General features: G+C 35.9%; 1 protein-coding gene across 1 annotated transcript in view; it reads right to left on the bottom strand.

Annotated features, from left to right (window-relative positions):
- The window catches only part of LOC143352209 (uncharacterized), a 129,568-nt gene that overhangs the window by 77,725 nt on the left and 38,989 nt on the right, over positions 1-12,854 (bottom strand). The window contains exons 3-6 of the mRNA XM_076784536.1: positions 11,689-12,013; positions 10,418-10,569; positions 8,617-8,748; positions 1,244-1,366 (exon numbers count right to left, since the gene is read on the bottom strand). Of these exons, the coding sequence (XP_076640651.1) occupies positions 1,244-1,366; positions 8,617-8,748; positions 10,418-10,569; positions 11,689-12,013 (732 nt within the window). The remainder of the gene's footprint in view (positions 1-1,243; positions 1,367-8,616; positions 8,749-10,417; positions 10,570-11,688; positions 12,014-12,854) is intronic.

The raw sequence follows: 12,854 nt of genomic DNA, 5'->3' as shown, positions 1-12,854 counted from the left end.
TTATGATAGTGTCCAAAGCAGAAACGTTATAGGTAGTTTACTTACTTTAATTCCGTATAAATATTCCAAATTGGAGAGGTTCATGTGTATTTGTTAAATTGCTGCAGTCCAAATGTTTTTATGCAATAGAATTTCAGCTATTTACTTTAAGTTAACCGCACCGTACCATGGACACGACCAGATTCGCAGACCACATCAGGCAATTCGGTAACCGTGGATTATTTGCAACTCTTGCTTCGGTTGCGTTAAATCGCAGATGTTGCTAGAGACCTGTTCCGGTTTGGCCAGTCGCCCGTAAAGAAGTTAATTTGCCGACGCTCTAGCACAGAAATGTCTTAAAATCTGATTAACGCGTTCCGAGTTAACGATCAATTAGAGACAGTATGTACCGGGTGATCCGTTTGTCCGAACTGCCAGAAATTATTCAACGAAAGTTGGAAGAGTTCAATTTACACAATGAACGTACAATCAAGTGCAGGTATGCACTTAACGTTGGTATGAATTCAACAAACATTATTTATCTTTTTCATTCAACCATTTTTTTAATTCAACAAATATTATTTATGTATTTATTTATGCATTCCATTTCAATTTTCTTACTTGTCAATTTGTGAAATTAAGAAGCATAGATACAGCAAAAATATTTATAATAGATAGGGTATAGGACCCTATAGATGAGAGATGTTAAAAGAGATCAGAGAAATGTTAAATTTTGTACATGAAAATCGTTGATATATACACGTTACATATCTCTTTTTTAACATTCATTATGCTCCAAAAATAAGTATAATTAATATAGGCACAGTAATTGGGTACCTTACCCTAGTAGGTGATTTTAAAAGATTTTTATGTAGAATATTTTGGATCGAAGTTGAGCTCAAATATTTCTTTCTACAATAAAAAGAATTCGCTTGATTCCAGACAATCGTAAATGGAGCATGATCTATCTTTGTTTTGAAGAAGGTAAAAACTTCTGACAAAGATGATGCTTCGGAGTACTCGAATAAAATACATGAATGTTTGTTCCTTGAAGCAGAGAACATCGTACTAATAAAAGAAAATTGACTGAGGGACGATCCGAATATAAAAAGTCTTGTTGCTTCTTTGAAACTTCGAAAGAAGAATATACCCTAAATTCGTACAGATCAACCGTGTAACGAATGATTTTACATTGCGTACTAAATAATTGAGCTGGTATTGCATTTACAATATTGATACTAGGTTTATTTTATTTTTTGCTCACCATGACATGATCTGTTATCAGCTCCCAATTGGAAACCAGAATTACATTCACAACGAAAAGTCCCAGGCTCGTTGTGGCAAATTTCTGCGCAACCAGCTGTCCCTTCCACACATTCGTCGATATCTGCAAAAATAATAACAATATTGTCAAAAAAAAACAGAAGGTATAAATATATTAAAACTTTAATTTGGAAATTAAAAATCATTGCACTAAAAGAGAAATTATAACTTCGTATTCTTCTATTATTCTATCTGAGTTTCTGTGTTTCATAGTTTGTGTTTATACTAGGTGAAACTTACACAAACAATACAGCTACATCAATTTCGTAAATGGTAAATAATAAAAAGGAAAAGTAAGGATTTAATGGAATTTCGAATAGAAACAATTCTATTTAAGAATTCTGCATTTTCACTTTTTTTTGCTTTGCATACATTGCAACAAAAGTAGTTGGTTAAATTGTAGTAGCCCAACTTATAAAAATTATACTTATATTTAATCGTAAATACGATTGTTGAAAGAATAATTAAAGCGTTTATTAAAATGAGAAATAATATTGATCGATATTGTCAATTATGTGTATATTAAAAATAGGTTTTTATTGTTGACAGGTTTCCACGATGCAAATAGAGTACTCTGAAATGGTTTATCATACAAATAGGAGCAGGTATTTCCCTATTTATGTTATCGCGATTCTATATAAGTGGAAAGTACCTATCAATGTCGATTACAAGTTAGCTATAGCAATGACGTGTCAGGACAGGCGAGCGATGGCCGCAAGACAGCGTGCACATGGTGTCGACAGATATTTTCGCAACCAGTTCAAATTTAAATCCGTACCGACACTTTTCATGGATAATTTCTTCTTCGAGAGTACCTACCGAATCCGATAATGCACAGCAAATTCGTGTCAGGTAAACAACCTTTACGAAAGTGCTAAAATAATGTGTCGAAAACACATCGGAACATTTTTCAACTATAAAAATTTAAAAAACCACGCATTACTCTTTTTGCGACTAAATTCAATTGTCTACTATTTTTATTTTTCACGCAATGTCTAGTTAAACGACTTCTTTGAGAATCGATAGTTACAGAGCAAGTCTGTTTTTGAATTAATGAAGAAACTCTATAATGATTGCTAGACCGATTGATTTGTTTAAGAATTTATAACAAAACTGCTTGGGAAAAATACAGGGTGTTCCAGTACTGATGGTAGAACCGTAAAGGGGGTGATTCTAAATTTTTTTCGCTTGAGACTTTGTTTTCGAGAAAATGGACTTTGAAGATCCGTCGAGTTTGCGTGCCCAGCATTTGTAAGAAGTAGAATCAGTAGGTCATGATCAGACATGTCAGACGACTCCTATTCAATAGCCCGCGTGTTCGCCGGATTTCAAACTCGATTTTCTCGAATACAAGGTGTCAAATGAAAAAAATTCATTTCATATTTTCGACTTATCTTCTCACGTCGAATCACCCCCTCCGCGGTTATACCATCAAAACCGGAGCACTCTATATAAAACGGTAGAATCATTACAGGCCACGATTTTCTCCTCTGTACTATTATCAAATACAGGGTGTTCGACTACAGGTGGGAGAAAATTTAAGGAGTGGTTGTCCAAGACAATATAAGACAAAAATGGAGAATAAATAAATTGCGAACGTTCACTTCTGTTGGTCGGGTTGCCGCATTTTAGGCGGATTTTTAACTGATAATACCTAAAAAATGAAGCCGAAATCGAAATTCTTTGCTAAGTAATTCTTCTTCTCTAACTTCTTCTTTTCTAACTAGTAATTTCTCTTACCCTCTTTCATCTAAATTTATGGAAGTGCATTCTGATAGCTAAAATATGCCTGATTTTTTCAGAATGTTCAATTGAAGAGGATCAGAGAAATAACGAAGAAACCTGATTTTCTTTGTGACCCTATTACTATCCCCCATGTCGACATATAAGGTTGAAAATTGGTACAAAGTAATTTTTTTTTGGATAAGCCAACGAACGGCCTATTGCAAATTCAATTTGGTTTGGGGGCACTTTTGACTTCCTTATCCGGCTACACCCTTTTCCTACAGTTTCAAATTTCGCCTACCCAATTTTCGTTAGAAATGCATAGCTGACAGTACCGAATCTGCGGCGCTCGTTACGAAAACACACGACAATTACGTGATAATATTTACGTCACCGATCGGTCGCTACTTTTGCTAGGTAACAATTGGCGAAACCACGGGGGGAATATAAATTATGGGTTGCAGATTAGTGTCGCGACATAGATTCCGATACGGAGTCGAGAAAGCTTGTTCTCTGGCCGAGGGCGACGGCGGCGTGGCGCGGCGGTTGCACTTGAAACACACTTCGACAGCAGCTCGCATTGCGGTCGTTTTCACGGAGACGCCGATGCCGATTAGCATACAATGCTAAACGACACCTACACTCTACCTACCACGCGTCTACCTGTGCCACGGACATTTCGAATGACACGTTACCAGCTGTTAAGTTGACTAATCGATCCCGAAGCGGAATGTGATTTAGGCATACGGCGCGGGCTAAACGTAAGCTTCCATCTACATACTGCGTCAGCCAACGTTGCCAGCTCAGATGTAGAGAGAGTTTCCCTGGACACATAAAGTTTTTCTTAAATAAACGAAAAAACACTTCACCCTTTTCATTCTGCGTTGAAACCAAAATAAAATTACAAATATTCCATTTCCGTAATAATTAACACAGATTGACATTACACTTTGGTTATAATTCTTAATACATTCTAAGATAAAAAAGTTGAAAAATTGACTTTCACTGTTCTCTTCGCAATTCCAACCAATAGCAATTTTTCCAAAAATTTCATACAGCATAAACTAATTATTATTATTTTATTGAAGCTCTTTAGACCCTTAAATGGGTCCATTTCACTTTACAATGTGGTATTACAATTTAACAGGTTGGTATTACAATATTACAAGATGGAATTACGATTTAAATAGATAATTTACAATCTCTGAAATACAACTGAATATAACTGCAAGCCTTAATATTACGTTCCGCTATGAACATGTCAATGTTTAGGGGTAATCGGTAGCCCATTTTACCTAAAGATTCCAAAAGTTTGAGCCTTTGGACGTCATATTTTTCGCACTGCCATATGACGTGGTTTAAAGTTTCGTCACTTTGACCACAGCTACACATACCGTCAGAAATTATGCTTATGCGCGCCAACGAAGCGGCTAAATGATAGTGAGCATAAACTAATTCTGCTAACATGTAGAAAAATCTCAATTCATTCGTTTCGAAACAGGTATTTGACAAAATTAAAAGGAATTATGTACAAAAATATCATAATGAAGGAGCGGATTTTGAGTGGCACAAATTTCCAAGTCCAGTAGATCGTCAAATTCAAACTTCAATTTCTAGAATCAGAATTGGGCACTCAGAAATAACCCATTAATTTTTGTTAAATAAGAAAGAAAATACGATCTGCGATATATGTAAAGTACCAATTAACATGAACCACCTAATAATAGAATGCAAAAAATATGAGAATGAAAGGAAAAATGCTAAGTTGCTTAGATCCTTACCCATTCTGTTAAGTTCTAAGGAGTATATCGCCGGTCTTATCAAGTATATCAAGGATACAAATATGTATAATATATTGTAAGAAAATGTACCGTATTGCTAATGACCTTTGGTGTTGAAGCAACATTAAACAATTAAATTACATATATAATCTGAAGAGAATAATGTGACTTTTAAATGTGATCAAATACTTTCTGCCAGGGGTTATGCTAACTGCCAGTCAGTCGGCCGACATTGAAGAAAAATCGCGATAACGAAACCCGAAACGCGCAACAGCGTCGCGGAGGGAGCGCGTCGTAAATTACCTTAAACAGATTTAAATGGTTTCCGCCACGTGTGAAACACGTACTCTCGTCTTACATAACACTCGGTACACTCGAGCGGAATTCATGCGAGATGAAAAATATTACGACTCTCGAAATCTCCGTTCGGGAGCCGCGCTCGTTTTTCTTACGGGGTTGAACCTCTCTCGTGGGCGCCCGCGCGCGCGCTCGTTTCCTCCGATTTTAGATCTCATGCTATTCAGATTTCAACGAAGTCGTGTGGGGAAGAAATACGGGCGCAAATCCGTACGAAACATACATTCCCAGGTCAGAAAATTGTAAGCCTGCCTGGCGCGCGCGACCTTTATCCGCTCACGGGATAAGCATAAACCCCGCGGTATCTCAATTTCAGATCGCCAACGTTCTACAAATCCGACGATTTACTGCAAACATTGCACATCACGGAACGGTAAAGAAACGAAAACTCGTTCCCCGATTCTCCATAACGGGCGATTTTCGCGTTACGCAACGTATGAAACACCTCGAGTCTTTCCGGGAAACTGCGTCGGCGACGTTTAATACAAACGGGCTTGCGACTAAAATGCTCAACGGGCAGCCGGTCGCGAATGCTTTGCTACAGATTTACAGTCAAATAATGGTGGCAACGTGAAAAAGGTAACAATGGCATAAAAGAACGCCGATGGCATTGTTCTGTGTGCGACCGGCTCGAAAAATCGGTTCCAGCGAGTACGCGTTACCTGCGAGCGCTTATAAACGCGTTCGAACGGTTAATGGTAACAGGAAAAATCGAAATTGTTACTTTTGTACCGAATTGATTAATACACGCTGTGTGGCGGGTCTGTAACGAGGAGGAATTGTAAAGGTTGCAAATGGCGATAAAATTGAAAAATTGTTCAACGATTTGTTACGGTACAAACAATTCGTTTAGTTCGAACTTCCGTTGGAAAATATTGGAACTCGTGCGTTCTTAGTAGCTATTCTGTGCGTTTATTATAAAAATAAATAGATCAGAATGCAAAACAGGAGAAACTTTTAGAGATTTAAAAATACTATTCTATCATTTCCAACTCGTTAAAATTATTAAAACAGGAAATTAATGTCTATGTAGCTCCTATATGTTGCAAACAAAAATATAGTTATTAGTTATTATTCTTGTTGTATGTTACCTTGTGTTAGGATTTAATACCTTCTTTGGGTGAAATAATCTCTATCATGCAATTCTGATTATTTGAATTTTCATTTATAGATTTTATTTAACATAAATATTGTGCACGTCTTCAAATTATTTGCTAATTCTATTAATATAACGTACTATTTTAAATACCTCAATTTAATTTAACTTTTCGCACATCATTTAATTCCAGACATTCGAATTCTTTTGTATACATGATTTTATTTAATGTAAATTCTGTGTATACCATCGAATTATTTGTTTTATTGGTACGATCTTGTGGCTTTCACCTTGCCATGGATACCGTGTTGTTTTAAGTATTTCAATTTAATATTACATGAAATGCTTTAAACATCTTCGCAAGCGGTTACTTCCCTCTGATTTCGATATTTTACAGGTTTAAAGAGAAGCCCTAAGTGTTCCCACCTTTTTTGCCCGTAAAAACTCAAGTTTAAGGCGGCGAAACCACCGCCTGAAACTTGCCGTCCCCGAAGCTATCTCGGGAACTATTATAGATGAAAATATGGTTTGAATGACAAACTTGTATGGTTTCTCGCGTATCATGGTCAAAGGTTACTTATACTTCAGAAAATTATAGAAGGTTATACTTTGGAAAATCAGAAAATGTAAAAACAGAAGAGTGGCCATCACCATTTTAAATTCTACAGAAAATGGTAAACTTAAAATTGATATATCCCACGTATGGATTTGGAAATATCATGAGCAGACCGTAGATTTTACTTTATTTTTTTTTTTCTTGGTTATTACTTTCAACTTCCTAAAATTATTAAAAAAAGAAAGAAATTTCTAACTTTTATGGGTTGCGATAGACACAAACAAATTTTATTTCGCATAAAAATTTGCAATTTCTATCATGAATAAGAAATTTGAAAATTATATTATATACAACTTTCTGGCTATTTAAACTATAATTTCGTATTTAATGGTATCGGAAGTAGCTTCGGAATGCCAATTTTTGTAGGATGGTTTTACTCGTTAAACTTGCAAAGAAATTCCCTTAATTTTTTCCGCTCTGTAGGTTCGCAAAGTTTCACAAAAGTCGAAGTGTAGCGTCGAAGAACGCTCCTGGTTGGTTGTTAACAATGATAATATTAAACCGTTGTTCGCGCTCATCAGCTGACTTCCAATCTTCTCGAATAACAACCCCATTCATTCGGCACCATTTAGCCGCTGTTTTAAACACCTTTATTACGTTATTGTACTTGCCTAACAATTTCCATAGAATTAAACTAACATTTCTGCTTGTACCGTTGATGTTTTCGCAGCACAAATCAGTCGTATTTACAGAGGATCCAAAATGTACGCCAAACGTCGAAGCACACGAGCATTTGGATCCACTAGTCGCGTCCATCCAATTTGTTTATATTAATTTCATATTTATTAAATATGCCGTCGGTCGCGCAAGTTTTGACACTCGGTGACAGAAGACCCGGGGTTGGGAACAGATTCAATATGTATTCATGAAGCTAAGCCAATTCCAATACAAAAGCTTCGCTTCATGGGATTCGATTACTACTCGTAACACGTGATAATACATATTGTGTTGTGGTCGCTTATAATTTCGAAAACTTAGACCATAATGAATTCCATAACGGTGAGATACCAAGTCTGGTATCGAGTTCAGAGTGCGAGTTTCGATACGTCGATCGAACGCGAAATTTGATTTGCATTTACCGGGGTTTGGTTACTCGAGGGAGGACATTATTGTTAGAAATAGACTGCGAACAATACGATTGCACTGTTCTTGTAATAAATGGCTATGCAACTCTTACTTTTTGCTATCGAGGCACAAAATGTTCATTTCGCTTAAAATCCACAAGTCGAGTCGTAAAGGATTGACCTAATTTTATTGACTATATTTTATTTTATTTTATGCATTCCTGGCAAAAATAAGTAGGTAAAGTACAAAACTGTGATGACGTTACACGAATTTAAACATATTCTTGAATTATTGTTTATTTATTACGTTTACTAGAAGGAATACATTTTCATTAAAATTTCTATTCCTTTCAGGTAAGTTAGAACATTTTTTTTTCTCATAAAGATCCTCAGTCCAGTGATTAATAATAATATTAGGTTGGCCAGAAAATCTTTTCCACTTCATTGAATTGAATTTAGTGTTATCTGTTCCATTCGAAAACATTCTGCAATCTCGCAGTGCCTTTATTTTATTTGAAAATTAATCTTACCCTAAATCGAGTAAGAAGATAAATGTAAAGGTTCCGTGGCCAACACAATATTATTAAAAATGGACGATAAATGGTCTCTTCTATAGCATCTCCGTTCTGTTGTACTTATATTATTGTATATTTGAATCGATCTAAAAGTCATTACCTATGCAGGAATGTCCGTTGACATGATATCCGTCGAAGCACGTACACTTCACGCCAGTCTCAGTGTTCTCGCATATGTGTTCGCAACCTCCCCTGTCCTGGCTGCAACGTTTCACGTTATTGAGTGTCGACTCTGCAACAAAAGCGTGTGATTCTTTTCACTTGACGAATTGCTACCCAACAGAATTTATCTCCGCGAGGGAAGATTAAAACTGATTTGAACTCGATTGTAGCACTGCAGCAATCAACCAAAGTCAATTTATGGTTCCTGCTACCAACATTAATTCGAAAAAAGCGAACTATACTTTAACGACGTAATATGTTTGGGGAGTATCGCCTGCATCATTGTATTGTGCACAGGTTGCTGAATGGACTACGGATTTTACGCGTTTACGACAAAAAAGAATCAGTAGAATATAAAACAGTTGGTAAATTAAAAGAATTTGGAGATAGGTACTATAATATAACATTGTATATTATTTATTGTATATATTATTGTACTGTATACACTATTGATATATTATTATCAATTTACTAAAATCAAAACAAATATTTGGCTTCTGTTCTGCATTATTTTTATTACATGTATAAAGCTATATGCGAGGAAATGAAAAATAGTTTAGGCTTCTATGTAATCTTTACAATTTTTTGGTTTGCAATGTAAACATACTTTTTTAATATAACATTCTTAAATTAGTAATCGAAAGAAGCAAAAGGAAAGTTTCGACGGATCTTTACAAGTAGTAGTACTAATAAAAATATCAACGACCATACAGATTAACATTTTAACGGCAGGGCACGCCAATTGACGTTCTAATTATAACTCATGTTATCCGCGGGAATTGTCAATTGGTGTCGGTACATGAGATAATTGCATCGAGATGTGGTAAATAGTGACACCGTTTGGCTTTCGCAAAACAGACAATAATGCAACGTTCTAGAAAATACGAAGCACCGAATCGTTATCTATAAACTGTCAATATGCTACCCATTTAAAGTATGAAATCATGTATTCATGAATTCCGTAGATAGTCAATTTTGTATGCAACAGATCTCCATTAACGAAGAATGTAAAGAGCGATTCGAGGTTTTTATAAATTGCGAATGCACAAAAAGAAAATTTAAACAGCAACTGTCGAACAAGTCGACTGTGTTTATTAACAACTACGAGACCCATCAAAATGACAAATTTTTGATCAGGTGTACAAATTGTTAGCCCTCACAGTAGTAATTTTATTCTAATCTTTTGTCCAACAAATTAAAAATGAAGATGAATTATCTATAAGATGAAGTAAAAAATGATGGACATTATTTATAACAGTAGACTGTATTTTTATTGATTGTAAAAATTCTAATAATAATTTTAATTTTAACAATAATAATAATTTTCGATTTTTTAGATCGTAAAGAATAGGGAATAGAGAAATGATTTTATTTCTTTGCAATGCTTCGTAGGTCTAGTATTACAGTGTTTACTCGATATATGTCCAAAACACGGGTCTAGCCAGGGACATATATCGGCCAGGGGATACTATTCTTTGATCCACGCCGAACGTAGAAAGAGCTTCTTGTCCCCTGACGGGGTTCTGGGACTTTTATCGGCTACGCATTTGGGACATATATAGAGTAAACACTGTAATATGGACGGACTCGTTTTACTAGGCAAACTGCGAGATTGCACTCGGTGTACGCGTACGTGTAGCAGAGTGTATTGGAAACAGAAAATTTCGTTCCATCGTATTACTTGTACTTTTTAAGACAATATTTCTATGAATGTAGTGGTTCCGTCCACCGGTACTTACCTCCTTCCTTTATGCAATGCGGAAGAATGCCCAACCAAGTGCCATCGCTGCAGAAAAGCCGATCCGCCATTGAATCCTCGAAAATGAAATCCTCTGTGCACTCGTACATTGCGACAAGGTATCGATTGTACGGAGGCAGTACGTTCTTCCTCCTGCAAAAATACATAGGGGGAACTACACAATCGCGAACAAACTGACACGTCAAGAAAATTTCATCCGCCTCCGCGCGATACGTTCGCTTGGTTTAACATAATCAATCGAATTCGTTCTATGCAAAAAAATTAATGGACCTCGGGAGTAATCGGTTCCGTGTACGTATGTGTACGTACTAATACGTATGTTGAAATCCATCAAATTACGGGATGTTTAGCTTCTCACAGTAGAATTTAAAATCAGAAATGATGTATTAATTATGTATTTATTGATTCACTTTAAATCAGAATTTATAATTTAAGTCCATTAATAAATACAGGATGATCGACTACAGGTGAGAGAAAATTTAAGGGGTAGTTCTCCAAGACAATATAAGACAAAAATGAAGAATAAATGTCCGCCTAAAATGCGGCAACCCGACCAACAGAGGTGTACGTTGCTTACGTCATGAAGGCGCGCGGTTGGACACTTTGTGATATGTGATTGTCGCGCGCCATTATCGTGTAAGCAACGTACACCTCTGTTAGTCGGGTTGCCGCATTTTAGGCGGCTTTTTAACTGATAATAACCAAAAAATCAAGCCGAAATCGCAATTTTTTACTCTTCATTTTTGTCTTATGTCGAACACCCAGTATATCTACCATTTCTTGCATGCAATTCGAAGTGACAAACTATTTTTTTATCATCAGTATTTATTTCTCAGTGTAAGTGTGCATCTACAATAAATCATTCTCCCTTTCAAAAAAATGATTTATATTAAAGTAATTCTGATAAAAAAAAACACATGGCAAGAGGCCAATGTGTACTAATCACTAGACTGTGAGAAATAAAAAGGTGTTTTGTATCTGAACAATTGTAGCAGATTGGAGATAATATAACAGTGCTATTAAAATGTTTTAATATTTTTACTATTTCATATTTCATCCCATTTTTATCATAAGTGCATTAAATCCACAGTCTACTGATCACGATGAAAATTGCCCAGCGATCTATATTTGCTCAGTGTTTTTAATAAATCCGACCAATATTAAATGAATTCATGAAATTTTCAACTCGCACAGACAGGATATATCCAATAAAGTTTTCCTGCTTCCGTTCGGAAGAGACGGAGCACATACCTGGCGTATTTGGCAGGATATGCGTGCTCAATCTGAGGGGCTTTCACAAATCCTTTCTTGCGAGCTTTCATGAAGCAGCTTAGGTCCAACCTTGACATTACTGTCTCATTTAAGGCGACGATCGGCGAGGCCGGGGGCGATTCGTATAAAGATTTCCCGGCGATTTGCTTCCGCTTCTTCTCCTTTGCTTTTCTGCGTTTCTTCAGCTCGCCGATTCTCTTGCGTGCACTCGGACGATTTTTCGCTATCTTTTTTGGCGACGGTGTCGATGAAATTGGATCATCGCCCTGATAAAGATCCTTGCGAGTATACTGAAATTTATTATCTGAAAATGACAAAGGTAACGAAAATTACATTGACATGTGTCTACTGTTCAAAGTTTTATGTTAGTTCGTTATGAAATGTATTCCTTTAAAATGTAAAATTATTAGCAAAGAAGAATCTTTTGTACGATTTTTATGAAAGTTAAAAGAAATAAAAGAAAATTAAATTTCATCTTTCGTATTATTAGATTAGTGGCGATAATTTTTAATATAACATTTTAGCGCTTTGAATTTCCTCGCAATACCTAAAATTTCTAGTTTTCAAAAATTTAGTTATGAAAAGCTGTATAAGAACCGCTGAATGAATATTTAAAGAAAAAGAAGTTTTACTTTTTTGGATACTGTGATTCAATAATTTTTTCCAGTTGGCTGTATGGAGTAATCGTGGTAGTATTAAATAATTTAGCGCATATTAAGTAATTGCGAATACGGTTCATCATTCATTTATTTTTCCCGGTAAATCATGACATAATACCTGAAAGAATTCGATGGTATTTCATTTCGGGCATAAAATAATATGTGTCAAAATTATCCCAGCTACGCCATACGGCCATTAATCATGCCCCCACGTCTGAACATTAATCTTGATGAGATTCGCTATTAGTAACGAGCCCCATCACTTAAATTCAACGTGCGCACGGAATCCCAGACGTACGATGCACGGATGTATGTACATGTACGCACATCGTCGCATTAATATTGTTTGTCGCGAAGCTAAGATTACCGAAACCGCAATGCATCGACGCAGCCGCGAGTCTCTTACTTACTATAAAACACTGTGGTTATGCGTAGACTGCGGATTTTCAAGTAGACAAAAAATTCAAGAATGTCAGTAGGGGGCGT

Source organism: Halictus rubicundus, chromosome 3 (genome assembly GCF_050948215.1).
Source record: "Halictus rubicundus isolate RS-2024b chromosome 3, iyHalRubi1_principal, whole genome shotgun sequence".
NCBI classification, from domain to species: Eukaryota; Metazoa; Arthropoda; class Insecta; order Hymenoptera; family Halictidae; genus Halictus; species Halictus rubicundus.
This window is presented reverse-complemented; position numbering and strand designations above follow the sequence as displayed.